At 53.7% G+C, this 16,085-nt stretch overlaps 6 protein-coding genes across 6 annotated transcripts; 3 read left to right on the plus strand and 3 right to left on the minus strand.

Moving 5' to 3' along the window:
- Positions 1-182: 182 nt before the first annotated feature.
- On the plus strand, positions 183-1,730 carry TRIREDRAFT_78543 (uncharacterized protein; the record flags this gene model as incomplete). The annotated part of the gene is made up of 3 exons (XM_006965899.1): positions 183-264; positions 357-895; positions 960-1,730. The coding sequence occupies exons 2-3, from the start codon at positions 464-466 to the stop codon at positions 1,728-1,730; spliced, it is 1,203 nt and encodes a 400-aa protein (XP_006965961.1). The 5' UTR covers positions 183-264; positions 357-463.
- Positions 1,731-2,607: 877 nt separating this feature from the next.
- TRIREDRAFT_48747 (uncharacterized protein) lies at positions 2,608-4,230 on the minus strand. Its single transcript, XM_006966012.1, has one exon. The coding sequence runs from the start codon at positions 4,219-4,221 to the stop codon at positions 2,800-2,802; it is 1,422 nt and encodes a 473-aa protein (XP_006966074.1). The 5' UTR covers positions 4,222-4,230; the 3' UTR covers positions 2,608-2,799.
- Positions 4,231-7,781: 3,551 nt separating this feature from the next.
- On the minus strand, positions 7,782-8,540 carry TRIREDRAFT_62977 (uncharacterized protein; the record flags this gene model as incomplete). Its single annotated transcript, XM_006966013.1, has 1 exon — positions 7,782-8,540. The coding sequence occupies one exon, from the start codon at positions 8,538-8,540 to the stop codon at positions 7,782-7,784; it is 759 nt and encodes a 252-aa protein (XP_006966075.1).
- A 965-nt stretch (positions 8,541-9,505) lies between these two features.
- On the plus strand, positions 9,506-12,089 carry TRIREDRAFT_22466 (uncharacterized protein; the record flags this gene model as incomplete). Its single annotated transcript, XM_006965850.1, has 4 exons — positions 9,506-9,941; positions 10,021-10,660; positions 10,751-11,046; positions 11,113-12,089. Exons 1-4 carry the CDS (start codon positions 9,860-9,862, stop codon positions 12,087-12,089), a joined length of 1,995 nt encoding a protein of 664 aa, XP_006965912.1. The 5' UTR covers positions 9,506-9,859.
- Positions 12,090-13,198: 1,109 nt separating this feature from the next.
- TRIREDRAFT_78552 (pyridoxal-dependent decarboxylase-like protein) lies at positions 13,199-14,773 on the plus strand (the record flags this gene model as incomplete). The annotated part of the gene is made up of 2 exons (XM_006965900.1): positions 13,199-13,247; positions 13,329-14,773. The coding sequence occupies 2 exons, from the start codon at positions 13,199-13,201 to the stop codon at positions 14,771-14,773; spliced, it is 1,494 nt and encodes a 497-aa protein (XP_006965962.1).
- A 59-nt stretch (positions 14,774-14,832) lies between these two features.
- Positions 14,833-15,527, minus strand: TRIREDRAFT_122187 (uncharacterized protein; the record flags this gene model as incomplete). The annotated part of the gene is made up of 1 exon (XM_006966014.1): positions 14,833-15,527. The coding sequence occupies one exon, from the start codon at positions 15,525-15,527 to the stop codon at positions 15,006-15,008; it is 522 nt and encodes a 173-aa protein (XP_006966076.1). The 3' UTR covers positions 14,833-15,005.
- Between the last annotated feature and the right edge of the window lie 558 nt (positions 15,528-16,085).

Raw genomic sequence — 16,085 nt, forward strand, 5'->3', positions numbered from 1 at the left:
CGCCAGCAGGTACCTCCAAGTGGGTGCGCGCTTGTCCAAGCAGGTGGTGGGGTTGCCGTCTTTGAGTGGGGCCCCAGCAGATCTCGCATAGATTTTTTGCGCCCCAAATATCTTTTTTTTTTCTTCTAATCCAAGTCGCGACGGAATTGCTGCACCTCCAACCTCGATCTTTATTCATCAATTTCGTGGTTCAGCCATCCGTTTCTTCAAGCTCCATCAGTCTTCCATATAGAGAAACAGGCGACACGCGAATTGAACCCACAGGTAAGCATCAGGCAACTCCAGCAGCATTGCAGCTCGATATTTGCAAGCGAATCCGCATCACTTGAGCTGCCAGACTCACTCGCTCTCTGCAGGGCTTCTACCTATTCGCTACTACGAGCCACGACACTCTCTCCGGTCGCCAATTCATCGCGTATACATTAGAAAACCATCTTGAGTCTTCCGACCCTGAAGATTCAAAATGAGCGAAGCAGAGGCTGTCCAGAACACCACCGAGCCCGTGGCACCCGTCGAGCTGAAGGAGGCGGCGGTTGCCCATCCCGAGGCCGCTGAGGTGAACGAAGCCACCGAGAACATTGAGGCCAAGGAGGCTGAAGAGACCAAGGAGGTTGAAGAGACCAAGGAGGTTGAAGAGACCAAGGAGGTTGAAGAGACCAAGGAGGTTGAAGAGACCAAGGAGGCTGAAGAGACCAAGGAGGCTGAAGAGACCAAGGAGGCTGAAGAGACCAAGGAGGCTGAAGAGAAGAAGGACGCTGGCGAGCCCGAAAAGAAGGATGGCGCCAACATCCTCAAGACCACGGCCAAGATTGACCGCGAGAACCTGCAGAGCAACCGCAAGTTTGACCCCTCGGTCCGACAGGTGACCGACGACCCTGAGGAGATCAGGAAGCAGGTAAGGATGGATACTCAGAGCCCACACCACCTCCTGAAGCATATACTGACAGACAGTGGAACAGGTCGAGTTCTACTTTGGCGACTGGAACTTCCCCCAGGACAAGTTCATGTGGGAGACGTGCGGAGGATCAGAGAACAAGCCCATGCCCATTGCAACGATCCACTCATTCAAGCGCATGCGATGCTTCCAGCCTTACAGTGCTGTTGTTGCCGCCCTCAGGGAAAGCAAGTTCCTCGAGGTGTCTGGAGAGGAAGGCAAGGAGGTGGTGAAGCGCAAGGTGCCCTACAAGCCCATGACGACCTCCAAGGCCAAGGCCGAGGCTGCCACTGTCTACGCCAAGGGCTTTGGTGACGAGCAGCCCGACACCCAGTTCGAGCTGGAGAAGTTCTTTGCCCAGTTTGGCGAGGTCAGCGGACTGAAGCTTCGCCGCACCAACGAGGGTCTCTTCAAGGGCTCCGTCTTTGTCACATTCGCCGACGAGGAGACGGCCAAGAAGTTCCTTGCCCTGGATCCCGCTCCCAAGTGGAAGGACCACGACCTCAAGATCATGTCCAAGCGCGACTATTGCGAGGAGAAGAGCGAGCTGATCAAGCAAGGAAAGCTGGCGCCCAATGGCACATCGCAGAAGAAGTTCTACGAGGGCAAGGACTACGGCAAGAGAAATCTGCGCAGCGGCGCCTCTGGCAACCAGGACGACTGGAAGAAGCGACGCGAGCAGGACCAGAAGAATGGCTTCAAGGGAGGCCGCGGCGGTGGCCGTGGTCGCGGTGGACGGGGCCGAGGTGGTCGAGGCCGCGGCGGCCGTGACCGCGACTCTGGCCGACAGGAGTAAGCATTTCCCCCCCTTGCTCGATTTGATACCAATCCCTTGTGAAATGGTCAAACTAACACAGTAAACTAGGAAACGCGTGGATGCTGCCGCAACCAACCTGAAGCGACCCCGGGAGGAGGAGGAGTCTGCAGCCCCTGCTGCGAAGAAGGTCGACACCAAGGACGAGTAAACAAAGCCCGAAAAGGTGATAGGGCTCACAATGCATAACTTCGCCGCCTCCGCTTGCGGGCGTGAGGCGGCCCTCCTTTTGAGGCATCTAATCATATACGGGCGGGCCAATCACTCAAAGGTGCTGGAATCGCACCTGGCTTGGGTCTCTCCTGCCCGCTCATCTTGCGGTTGATGGAACAAGAATTTTCGGCGAATTCTGCTATCTGATTTTTTTTCGTGTATCATACATACCTAACATGGGTCGATTACATGGGGGATATTCTATCTCTGGCCAACAGGGAGCTGCGCTTTTACCTCTTAAGGGCTGTCTCTATACTAGCAGCTGGAAACACAATTGATGAAGCTCATGATGTCTCATTGATCCTGATGCCGTCGTTCGATAAACCGAGCGGGGCTGAAACTGGTCCTTGTCAATAACTCCAGAAGGTAAGTTAGGTGATCTACCTACTACCTGACGTCGAGTGGTTGAAGTCGGAAGTAACCTACATGAGACACACGCGCATTGAATAGCACAATCGAGCATCAACGCTCACGATGCTTGCTGCATACTAGTAAAAATATGATAATGTTGGCAAGGGTGTAGTATGAGAAGAATCTTGGTTGATAGAAGTTTTTTGTCAACTTCTGCTACGAGAATCAACCACCTATGGTATCAATTATATATATAAGAACCCTATGATCCTGAGAGAATGAATTATGTGACTTGGGAGGCAAGCCATTGCCGTGGGCTGGACTGAACCGAACTAAAACTCATTCAATGGCTGAAACATTCTTTGATAGATGGCCCATCTCCCAAACTCCATGCTAACAAGATTACCACAGCAGAAATCGCGAGAAACAAAAGAAAGAAAGGAAGGGGAAAAAAAAGGAAAGACAGTTAAATACCAACAGCGTGCGATTAAGCCACGCCAATGGTTCTCCGGCTCAACTCATTGTATCCCGGCAACATATTATGATCCTGCGGCCTGGAATCCGGAATATGGATCACACGAGGCTGCAAGTAGGCGTCCGCCTCTTCTTCCTCGGCCTGAGCCAGCGCGCTCTCGAAGCTAGGGAGCTCGTGGCCCTGGGGCTCGTAAACTGTCTCGACGCCAATCTGCAGAGGCACGGCCAGCGAGATGGCGGTGTTTGTCGGTCCGACAGACAGACTCAACTGTAGTGTATAAGATCGAGAGATCAAACAAGAGTGGAAGCTTGGGAGAAAGAGCTTCTTGTTGGTGTTGGTCACGGTGAACGGAATCTCGATATCGGTGGTGTGTTTGATCGTTGAGAGCTTGGGCTTCTTGGTGCTTTTTCCTCTGCTGCTTTGGCGCCTTCGCCTCGCAGACGAATCCGACTCTGAGGCGTCTCCATCCACCACAGTGCTGGAGTAGCCAGAATCTCGCCGAGAACGTGATGACGCTTCCTGCTGCATCCATGACACTGATTCCACTGGCAGAGTGAATAGCGAATGGGTCGTCGTATAGTTCAAGCATGGGGTACTCTCGCAGTTTGTCCGGCTGCCCAAGTTCGGCAGATGGTCCACCGGTACAGCGCTGAAGAATGTGGTCGAGACGAGTTTGCCCGTGACCGAGTTAATTTTGGGAGGAGCCGTCTCGGCGGACGACGGAGCATACTCCAAGTTGATACGGACCTTCGTCATGGAGGATTTGTGGCCATCGGCTGAGAGCATGACGGCACTGGGCTGAATAGCGCTTGCAGTGAACTGGCCCGTCTTGCTCGAGAACAAGCTCTTTCGGATAGTCTTGGTCTTGGACAGCTTATACCACTCGTCTCGAAAGGTAATATCGAGCGGCGCATCCTCAGGAAGCGCCGGAAGCACCTTGAGGATGTGGTGGGCCTCCATCACCTTTGTGACAGCTCCGTTTCCATGTTGGATGGCCTTGGCGTTGATTGCGTACTCGATCTGCGTCATATCTGGAGCTTGATCATCAGCCGCCCACGCACCCAGGCTAGGGGGTAGTCGCAAGTGTCTCTCGCGGACGTTTTGTGACAAGCAGGCGTGATTGCAGGCCCCAATGGTGAGCTGATGTGGGACGACAAAGTGAAAGGGTATCTTGTACTCGCATCCGGCTCGAAATACCCGGTCTCCGGGCAAGTCCGACTCCTGGATGGGCATGCGAATTTTCAAGAACGGCCTGAAGGAGTGTGAAGGGTACTGCTGGACAAAATCGAGGCGAGTGGCAGAGATACCGACAAAGACAATGTCCAAGCTGCTGAATGCAGTGTCCTTCAGGGGACGGACTGCAACATGGCCGGCGATGGTGGACCCGGAGGTATAGACCTTGGTGTTGAAGTGCTGGTCTATCTTGACCTCCATGGTGGGATTGTGAACAGTGCCGCTCTTGGACCCTTTGAAAGGGCGAGTAGTTCCCTGAGAAGAGGCTGACATGGTTGGGCGCTGCGAGAGATAGTTTTGTTACGTCCAAGGGCGCAACAGAGCGAGGTGATCTCTGGCTTGATTTGCCACGGAACACTCAGGATCGAGTATAGAGAATAGTGTGTCAAGGGTGTACGGATGGTATCGTTGTGATGGGGAGAGTTTTTGAGGACTGCTGATTGATGGGCGAGGTTGGCTTCTGTGATGGGACGCAGTCTTTGTGGCGTATTAGAGATTTGAACGGTCGAATTCCCGAGTCGTCCAGGCGGAATTATGATAAGAAAAGCAAAGAAGCAGCAGACAAACGCGGGCAACAAACAGGAAACAACAGACGAGCAATCAAAGAGCAGGCCGCAAGGATGGGATGAAGTCGAATCGAGGGGGACACAAGTCGGGGGAGGTTCTCGCCCTTAAAGCTGAGTCAACTGGTCTGTTGTCGCCATGACCAAGTCATCATGAGCTTGACCGTGAAGATGGATGGAGGGGTTGCTGCCCAGTAGACCATGGAAAGGAGCTTGATGGCAGCGGTACCGGTACTTGCGGCAACGGCATTGCGAATGGGAGTCCCTGAGGAGATGCTTGGGGCGTGCGAAGAAGCTGCGAGAAGAGGGAGTGTGGCAATCAATGAGTTGTTGGCAGCCAGTAGGAAGACCAGACGTACGCCTTAAGTCAGTGCCGCCATTCCGCGTGGAGCTCGTCAATGGACGGTTCCACAGTTCCGGCGCAGGTACTCGTGCGTTGTGCGATGATCCCGGAGCGAAATTGGCGAGAGGCTCTTTGGAGGTCGAGAGTGTTCGTACATACTAGTAGTATCGTGAGGTTTACTCGCAGAGGGGAAATGAAGTCGAATAAGGTACCTACTTGGTTGGAGATGGAAGAGATTGGGAAGATTATGTTGTTTCTGACGGCAAGAGTTACTGTCAGGTAGGTACTGTACGAAGCACTGTATGACTACCTACTACCTACCTAAGGTAGTAGTAGGTACTATGTAAGTACAGACATCGAGGTTGCCTCCAACACTCACGAGGTCAGGTCAGGTAGGGCACGCTCAACTGGAGCTGGCGGGTATCGTGCCCTGTAGCGGTACTTGTCCAAGCATATCGCCTGGAGCTAACACTGTGCAGCATCGCAGCTTCCACGTTTGCGTTATCGCCCTGAATAAGCCGTGCCTGAAAATTGAGGATAATCTCGACATCTTTTACTCCTCGGCTTAAACTTCTTCCTTCAAGTCAGCAGATGAGCGCTTTTGCCGCATACAGATCCGGTGCCAGCGAGTTCGTGTCCGTGTCAGTCAGTGCAGAGCCAATCTCCTCCAGATCCCGCAGCCTGCAGCGATTCTTCAACAAGCGAAAGAGCCCCAGCAGTTCGGTCTTCCCCGGGTCTGCCCCATGGCCTCGACTCCCCTTCTCAGGTGCTCCAGTACACTGAATGGAGACGTCGCCAATGCTTCGACCCAGCACTACTACAGCAAAAGAACCGCGAAGGCAAGGGATGGGAAAAAATAAAATCTTACAGATCCCCGTTGACGAGAGCCCCTGCTGTGGCGCCTGCGCACGAGTTGAACAAACAACCCGAAAAGAACAAAGCTCGCGCCGGGACCCTTGAGTCGTGTGGATGGCTGCTACCTTAGACGACGTTCTGGCTCGGTCTGGACTCTTTGACGACCAATTTTTTTTCTCTCTCAGGTCCATCGGGTGGGTGCTCAGAGTGGTGGATTCGGTGCAGGACCGGAGGTTTGCCGGAACGAATCATGCCCACACTTTCTATTGACGATGCTTATAGCGCAGTACGAAGAAGTCCTCGCCTGCGCCGGTTGAGCGGCTCTTCCCAGCGGCAGAAGATTCTGAGTCGAGCGGCTATCGGTTGGGTCAGGCCATCTGGTGTGCCTGAAAGGCGGATGGATGGGATGGCCGGTTAGTGGTTGGGCTAAACTCGCGATATGTTGGAGAGAGATCAACTAATAACCGTCCAGTGAGGATTTCTCTACTGGACTGCCGCGCATCTCTCACGTGTCCAGCGGGGATGCGACGTTTACATGAAGTCAACGAGATGCAATACCCACGACGATCGACTGCCCTACATGTCCTGCGTGTCTGTGGGAGAGACGACGGATGTTGCTTCTTTCAAACGACGAGACGGTTACCGCAATGATTTCCCGATATCGCCCTTATCCAACGTCTTCTCCATCCATACCAGCCATCTCGCACTCACGAGACTTGCAAAAGCCATAGCCTAGGGCAAACTTTGTCTAGTTGAGCCGCTACTTCAGCATCTCCACTACCTTAATGACCAAGTGCAGCTCACACCTTGAGACGAGCCGAGAGAGACGCTGGTCACGGTACATACAGACACTTTGCAGCTCCCTAGCGCCCGCTCGGTCTCTCTATCTCTTCAGCCACCCCTCGAAGGATCGGTAGCTGGATACCTGGCTGATGGAGTGCAACACCCGTCAAAGGCGGGTATCGTCGACCCTGGGAGAGCAGACACGAAATCTCAAGCAGCACACGCCCCTGCTCCCCGATTTTTCTGCCCCAGCCAGCTGCACGATTTGACAGACGATCTCCGTAAACGGCCTAGCATATCAATCTATTCTTTGCCCCAGCTTCACACAATGTCTTTCATTTTGCTTTTTTCTGCTTCGTGACTCGGCTTACACCTACGAATATTCTACAAATCCTCTTTTGGAAGCCGCCTGAACAAAGTCCCCTGCTGACAATGGCAATGGAATCATGCGCCTGATCAAGAAGAGAAGCTCTGGGCGGTAGAAAGGGGGGAAGGATGTAGGAATGGCGCCAACAGGCCACCCAATTGACTGACGCTTGACCAGTACCTCTGTCTTCCCCTTTCATTGCAGGAGGTTGCAGTTGACGTGCTTCTCATACATCGCTTGGATCCTCTATCTACATCCTCAGCTCGAATGAATCATGTTTGTCAACATAAGAGAACCTGGGCAGTAAGTTCCCCGAGCTCGTACAACGTTTATATACAGTGCCGTTCCTAGATATCACATGCAGTCGCGCTCTGCATGCAACCGCAAATCCACAGGTGGTCCATGTACGAGAAGCTTATTCCCAGTGATCGCCCACCCACATACTCGAACCGCAACGCCACTTGGCGCGCCGTTCAGCTGTTCCCAGCTCCGCGATGATTCATCGATTTGACTTTGATCACAGGCTGGATGCAACGGTTTCTAGCGATTACGCGTTTACCAGGCGTAGCCACTTTTGATCTGCTTAATGGCCTCAGCCTGACTTTACGAATTCGATCCGATCCCTAGTCAAATGATGTCGATAACAAGGCCTCACGACAGCCCATTGGCGTATACGGAATACCGCATCAGCACTCGATCTTTTTCTACCTATTTGAAGCTGGATCATTTGTGAGCTGCACTGACACATCGTCATGCGGCCCAAACACGGCGACACATAATGCGCAACCCCCCCTTGTCCAAAGAACACATCTGCAACCTCTCCTCTCAAATATCTCTCCTACCGTCCGAATCACCTACCCGCTACCCTTCTCATGGCCTTGTTGTTTAGAATCCACGACAGGTTATTCTTGACAGCACCTGGCCCTTCCAGCCTATCGTCCAGTTTTTCCATTGCCATTCTTACAAAACAATCACCAGCAACGTCTGTAGGCGCCAAACCCAACGGCATGAGCGTTCTCATCACAGTGTACAAAATACTCCCCACAGCCCTATACACCGCGGCCGGGTCTGGGATATACTTCTTGATCGCATCATGTCGGGAAGCATCTACGCCACCGAGCCGGACTGAGTAGACTCGCATGGTGCGAAGCTCGTTGCTCATCTCTGCGAGTGCAACTTCGGTTTCGCCCTTTATCCTCGCAAAGGTCGGTGTGAAATGGCCCGCTTCTGGTGTTGCTCCCTCACCAGACACGTAGACGAAGCGAAAAGGCTGGCCTTGCGAGGTTGAAAGCGAGGAGAATGCGCGTGCGGCCGCGAGGGCGTAGTTCTTGGTGATTGTAATGTATTCATCCTTTGTGACCTTCGACTGGCTGATGCCCAGAGCCCAGACGCAGCTATTGGCATCTTTGAGCTGCTCCAATATGGAGGAGTCATACTGCTCGAAGTTCTTATGGATGATGACGTTGATGCGTGGATCTCTGGCGTCGTCGGCCATGGGGACCGGACGACGGCTGATGATGGATATCTTGGCGATGCGGGTGTCTTTTATCATGGCGTCCAGGGCGCCGGAGCCGACGAGGCCTGTTGCCCCTGTGAGGATGAGGTGCATCCCAGCAGTGGTTGGTGATGCGGCTGACAATACTGCTGCTGTCTACTTTGCTCTTATAAGAAGCTTGAACTCGAGACTTGGTGTGAATGGTAACACGAGTTGCAAGAAGCCCAAGTCACCAACTATAGTTCGACCAGACGGACATATATATACTATATATATATCTTCTCCTTATCTCTGGAGTCAACTCCGCCAGTCCGCCTCTGCCTCCGCCATTTGGTTCTCAGGCATGAAAAGAAGTCTGCTTTTCTGTCGATATCTTGAGGTAGTCCTGCAGTTCATCGATATGAGATTCGGTGTAATGCCACTTTAGGAAAGGTGGGATGACATGTATTGCCAGATGAGGACGAAGAGCGCCTCGGTTTCTACTGCCGGACTGAGAGATTATGGATAGATGAATGCTGTGCGATCAGTCACGAGTATGGCACTTATTTCACTGCGCCATGAAGGACACTCGGCTTTGGTGGTTGTTATAAACCTAGAACCCCGGTTATCCACCATGATATGAGGTAAGCAGCAGGCAAGAGATGGATCGGTATACACGTATAAGAGCGAGCTTGAAACAGATACTTGTATGCTTGGTTGAAGACCACTTACATACTAGGTATGTACTGAGCTCTCTGCACTGTGTGCCCTGACAGGATGCCTCTTCACATCTGCAAGGCTTCATATGTTCATTTGTCGATTTCCGACTCATCAAAGCATCCCCATCCTCCTGAAGCACGTGGGGCTCTGTCCTGACTGTTATGGGCCAGGTCGAGGGCGATCACGATCGGCAAAAGAACGGTTAATCATCCGTGTCGATCGGGATGCAGGAGCTGCCCTGAATCCGTTCCTCCCTTTAGCCTGTCGGCAGCGCTGTAGATTGAACCAAGCCCCTGGTCGGAGCCTGAAGGTGCTGCAACTTCAGTCCATCACTTTCATCTTCATATCTGGCCGATTGCTTGTAATACAGCATCGATACCCTACAAGAGTCGAAGCGAAGCTTTCAGCATAACCTTAGACCAGTCTGATTGCTTCCAATTGATTGCGCCGACCAGTGGAAACCGTCATTCGCATTCCCGATCTCGCATCCTCTTAGACCTCGAATCCCGTCGCATTCCGTAAAGCGAAGAATACGATAACGTCACGGTTTCTCGAAGCGCTTACTCGACTTCCCAACTTTGATCCATCGCGCACCTGGCGTGGCGAACCGAGCGTTGAGGGTGTAAATACGGACACAGAAAAAGAGACCTGGCGCTGAGCGCGGTTCATACATGCCTTGCTGGTGATGCCGCGAGCAGAGCGAGGAATAAACCGAGCTTGCACGGCGCATCAGCATGATTGGCACACCAAAGACTGGCCTCCGCGGCCTGCTCCTTCTCTTGCTGGCTTCATCGTCGACGGCATTCTATATCCCTGGTATAGCCACGCTGTTCCTGTGTTTGCCGCTGTCTTGACCGGCAACTGCTCAACAGGCCGCTAACGTTTCCTCTCCCAGGCTGGTCAGTCAAGACGTACAAGGATGGCGAGCTGGTACCGCTGATGGTCAACAAGGTCTACTCAGATAACACGCAGCTCCAGTATGCCTATAACGATTTGCCATTTACCTGCTCCCCGACGGGGAACCACAAGGCCGGAGGCGGCTTGCTGAGCGGCCAGAGCGTGCCCTTGAATCTGGGGGAGGTGCTGCGTGGTGACCGCATTGTCACATCCGACATGGAGCTTGCCATGGCGAAAGACACACCGTGCACACTACTCTGCAATAAAGAGCTATCACGTCGCGATATGCGCTGGACAAAAGAGCTGATCCAGGACGGGTATGTGGCTGAGTGGATCGTGGACAACCTGCCCGGCGCAACCAGCTTTGTCACTGCCGACAAGTCGCGCAAATATTATGCCGCAGGCTTCAAGTTGGGATATACAGAGGCCTCGCCAAAGACCGGGAAGCTTCACTACTATCTCAACAATCACCATACCATTGTCATACGGTACCGCAGAGCACCAGGCCGGGCTGGCGATCGTGGTGAAAAGGTGATTGTTGGGTTCGAAGTTTACCCCAAGAGCGTTGGAAACGGCAACAAAAAGGACAGCGCCGGATGTCCCGTGGACATTCAGAACGTTGAAGAGCCTTTTGAGCTGTACATTGCCCCCAACAGGACGGCCGATGCGTCGTTGAACTATGCTGGCTTGTCATACCACCCTGATGAGGTGGAAGACGACGACAGCAGCCCCGGCTCTCTGACAATTCCTTACACTTACTCTGTCTACTTTCGCGAAGACGAGAGCATCGAATGGGGCCATCGCTGGGACCTCTACTTCGTGAACCAAGAGGAAGGCACGCGCATCCACTGGATGGCCATTATCAACTCGCTCATCATCTGCGGGCTCCTGACGGGCATCGTCATGATTATCCTCGCCAGGACTATCCATAGCGACATCAACAAGGGCATCTCAGCCGAAGAAGGGAAAGCCAGGGGCAAGAGAGCAGCCAAGCCCAAGGGCGAGCAGACCTCAGGCTTGCTGAGTCAGGGACCCGACGACGACAAGAATGATGAAGACGACTTATCCGACGAGGGCGAGGCACTGGAAGAGGCCACGGGCTGGAAGCTGCTCCACGGAGACGTGTTTCGAAAGCCGAAGCTTGGGACCCTGCTGGCGCCCCTTGTTGGGTCCGGGATGCAGCTGTTCTTCATGGCCATTGGACTGGTGTCGCTCGGTGCCTTGGGGGTCTTGAACCCGAGCTTCCGGGGCGGCTTCATCAGCGTTGGAGTAGGTTTGTTTATCTTTGCGGGACTCTTCTCCGGCTACTTATCTGCCCGCGTCTTCAAGAGCTTTGACGGCGCGGACCATCGTGCAAACGCGCTGGTTACAGCCTTGCTGTTCCCCGGTCTCACCTTTGGGCTTGTCTTTATCCTCAACCTCTTTGTGTGGGCCCAGGCATCCAGCACGGCGATTCCATTCGGAACCCTGTTGGCGATTCTTGTTCTCTGGCTCTGCGTGCAGGTGCCGCTTGTGTATGCAGGGTCTCACTATGGCTTCCACAAGGCCGGTGCTTGGGAGCATCCCACCAAGACAACGACGATCCCCAGACAGGTGCCTCGGCAGGCCTGGTACAGCAAGTCGATTCAGGCAGTGCTTCTAGCGGGCTTGATCCCGTTTGCCGTCATCTTCATCGAGCTGTTGTTCGTTTTCCAGTCGATCTGGCAGGACAAGAGCAGCTACTACTACGTCTTTGGCTTCCTGGCAGTGGTGCTGGCCATTCTGATGGTGACCATTGCCGAAGTGACCATTGTGACCATCTATGCCCAGCTCTGCGCAGAAAACTACCACTGGTGGTGGCAGTCATTTTTTGTTGGGGGCGGAAGCGCGTTTTGGGTGTTTCTCTATTCGCTGTGGTACTATTTCTTCAAGCTGCACATCAGTGGTTTTGTGAGTAGCATGCTCTTCTTTGCGTATAGTTTCATGGCGTGCTGTGTGTATGGGCTGTTGACGGGCACGATTGGATTCTTGAGCGCATATGCCTTTGTGCGAAGGATATACAGGTATGTCTCGCTTTCCTCGAAGTGATTAGGGGTAAAGACGTGCTGACCAGCGATCACAACCAGTGCGATCAAAGTTGATTAACGAGTTTAGCGAACGTTGATATATGCACAGTTATGGCAAGCTTTTATTATTGATGAATGTTCTTTATGATTTGAGACTACCTGCCTCTCCAGTGGTTATTCTCAAGGCATGTCACGTCCTCGCGAGACACAGTGAACTTACGCGATACAAGTGCCTAGGTCCGCCCATATGTCATGTGTCTTTCAATGAGAGAGAACCTCATGTTCTTGACAGCTACTATGCGTTAATGCTGTGTAACTAGAATGCTCCATTCTCTTCAATCAACATATTGAATGCCGCTCCTGATCACGCCGCCAACTTGCGGCCAAAGATGCAGCGGCATCAACGGGATCGATCTGGGGCATGTTGTGACGGCGATCTGGAACGGCATCTGACATGCTGGGTCGCTTAATTCCGATGAAGTAACCTCTGGTGCCACCAAGCGACGGCGTGTCATCAAAGGGCGCGTTCAATACGACAATTTGACATTTTGGTTTCCTGCAAACGACTTGCGAATTGACCAGCATCTTTCTGCAACATTTCTTCACCCTCACGGCCTTGACATCTCGTCAACAAAACGTCTGCTTATTATTGTGAGGTTGAATCGGAATCGGAAATCTGAGCCAGATTTTAAAGAACGGCTTCTGTGCAGCATGGGAATAAACGGGGGAGTTCCACTCGTTCCGCTGCAGAGCCCGAGCTTTATTGCCCCGATCAAGGATGGCCAGGTTCCGGTCCAGGAAGCGCTGCCGGAGCCAAAGAGGGCAAACAAGAGCAGCCAGCGCTAATGAGAGGGCGAGGAATCCCGAGTGGCTTCTCCACATGGACTGCTTATTGTTGTGTGCCGCCCTTTTGCTGGTTTCTGACGGTGGTGGTGGTGGGGGGGAAGCCAAAGACGGAGGAGATTCGGCTGCGGGATCCAGTTGTCGATGGGCTTAAAAGTTGACGGGAATCTCGTCAAACGTTCAGTTCAGTCTTCTCGGCCCCTTATCAGACAGGCTTCGTGACGAGGTTGGCAAGGACTCTGTGTGAGAAGAAGCCCGGACGAAGAGAAACAGACAATGGCGAGCCCAATGAACACGGAGCAGTTTAGGGTGGCGGCCAAGGCGGCCATTGACGAGAGTGAGTTCTCTTTTCTCATCTCCCCCGTTCAAGATAAGATACAGCTGGCTAACAAGAGAACCTTTGAAAAAACCCAAACAGTCGCAAACTATCATGACAGTGTCCCTGAGCACCGCGTCGTCTCTGCTGTTGAGCCCGGCTACCTGAGGCCGCTGCTCCCAGCCTCGGCACCCCTCGACGGCGAGCCATGGGAGGCCATCCAGTCCGACATCCAGTCCAAGATCCTGCCCGGCATCACCCACTGGTCGTCTCCCGGCTTCATGGCCTTCTTCCCCTGCTCGAGCAGCTACCCGGCGGCCATTGCGGAGATGTACTCTAACGCTTTCAACGGTGCTCACTTCAACTGGATCTGCTCCCCCGCGGTCACTGAGCTGGAGACGATTGTGATGGATTGGCTGGCGCAGGCACTGGGGCTGCCAGAGTGCTTCCTGAGCGGCGGGCCGACGCACGGCGGCGGCGTGATCCACGGAAGCGCGAGCGAGGCCATCCTGACGGTCATGGTCGCGGCGAGGGACAAGTACATCAACGAGGCGACGGCTCACCTGCCTGAGGGCGAGGACAAGGAGGAAGAGACGTGGCGGCTCCGCAGCAAGCTGGTGGCCCTGGGCAGCGCGGGCGCGCACTCGAGCACCAAGAAGGCCGCGCAGGTGCTGGGCGTGCGATTCGCGACGGTGCCCGTCTCGCAAGACAACGGCTTCTCGATGACGGGCGAGGCATTGACCAAGACGCTCGACGAGCTCAGGGCCAAGGGCCTGGAGCCGTTTTACCTGACGGCGACGCTGGGCACGACCGACGTCTGCGCCGTCGACGACTTTGCCAGCATCGCCTCGGCGCTGGGCCCTCGGGCGGGCAAGCCGGGCGAGATCTGGGTGCACGTGGACGCGGCGTACGCGGGCGCGGCGCTGCTGCTGGACGAGAACAAGCCGCTGGCCGAGCCCATGGCGGCCTTTCACTCGTTCAACTTCAACCCGCACAAGTGGATGCTGACGACGTTTGACTGCTCGGCCGTGTGGGTGCGGCACAGGGGCCACCTCATTGCCGCGCTGAGCATCAAGCCGCCGTACCTGCGCAACCAGTACAGCGACAACGAGCTGGTGACGGACTACCGCGACTGGCAGATACCGCTGGGCCGGCGCTTCCGCTCGCTCAAGCTGTGGTTTGTGCTGCGGAGCTATGGTATCAGGGGCTTGCAGGCGCATATCCGGAACGGGGTGTCGCTGGGGGAGTCGCTGGAGGAGAAGCTCGTCTCGAGGGAGGATCTGTTTAGTGTCTTTACGAGGGCGAGGTTTGGGCTGGTGACGTTTCGGGTGAAAGGGGATGATGGGGGGGAGGAGGAGGTGAATCGGAGGACGGAGAGGTTGTATGAGGCGGTGAATGCCTCGGGGAGGTTTTACCTGACGAGCACGGTTGTGAATGGGCATTTTGCGATACGGGTGTGTACGGGGACGGCGGCGGTCAGGGAGGAGCATGTTCGGGGGTTGTTTGAGCTGTTGGTTGAGACTGTTGAGAAGCAGTTGAAGGAGTGATACAAATCACAGACACACACACACACATATATATTTACCTCTGTCAGTCTCGTCATGGTCGTGGTTAGAAATACAATGTAGATTCATGTCATTTGTATAGCACATCATATCTCATAAACATCATCATTCGTATCAAGAACAAATGCTCATTCCAGAGTCATAACCATCTTCACAGCCTTTGATCATCATCACCCTCAGCATTATCATCATCATCATCACCATCACCATCAAATCACCGCTCGATATACTCCTTCTTCCGCCTCCTCACAAGCGACCTCTCATGATTAAACAGCGCCGCCGCGCCCAATAGCCCCAGCACAATCCCCGGCGTCCAGTCAAAGCCCTCGCACTCTTTTTCTTTCAATCGCCTCCGCCGGCGCTCGTCCGGATCGGCTTGCGAGGGGCGGAAGTCGGGCGGCAGGACGCGTTCCCAAAGCCGACCGGCGTTGCTGTTGCTGTTGTTTCCGGTGCTGCTGTTTCTCCTGGTTTTTTCTCTGTCGTCTCTTGTTCGATTGTTGTTGTTGTTATTGCTTTTGTCTTGAGGGTTTCGAGTCAAGTCCCTGTTCGTAGGAGGTCTCTCGTTGTGGTGATGATGCCCCCTGTCTCGCGCACCATCCCCCTCGCGAATTCGATAATTTCCACGATAATAATCGTTGGAATTGTCTTCGTAACTCCTTCTCGCAGAATAATATCCGTCGGCGCCGTTGTCGCTGTAGCCACCAGACTTGTAACTCGATCCCACTTCGGGATACATGCTGCTCGGGTACTCTCTTCTTGAAGAAGGCATCGCTTATCAATGCAAATGTGTGTGTGTGTGTGTGTGTGTGTGCAGATGTATGTGTTTCGATAACTGGAGAGGACAACGTGTAGTTGTAGATGATTTGTAGACAATCTCTATATGGTCATCATCCCAATGATATTATAACTGGTAAAAAGTCGTCCTCATCACCCCCCCTTTATAACCAAAACCGCCTCTTTCGCCGCGTCATTCCACCTTCACAATCTTCCCACCCAGTAGGAAAATAACAACCAACTTCTCTTTCGCCTCAAATCGAGATTTGTTTGCCCTGGACCCCGGAAATGATGTCACAAGTGTCACGAGCTCAGGTTCCCACTCGCTGCAGCCAACCGGCAAAAAAGGAAACCAAGAATCCCTGCATTTTCTCGCGATCGGCGCACGCAGAAAACCTGACACTAACAACCCAGACGAATCTCCAAACAATCGAGCATCGTCAACTTTCGTCATGGCACGTCTGTGTCACCTTGGCTGTAAGTTTAGGTGAGCAACAAGATCAGAAACTTCCTCGAAATT

Source organism: Trichoderma reesei (assembly GCF_000167675.1).
Source record: "Trichoderma reesei QM6a unplaced genomic scaffold TRIREscaffold_11, whole genome shotgun sequence".
NCBI classification, from domain to species: domain Eukaryota; kingdom Fungi; phylum Ascomycota; class Sordariomycetes; order Hypocreales; family Hypocreaceae; genus Trichoderma; species Trichoderma reesei.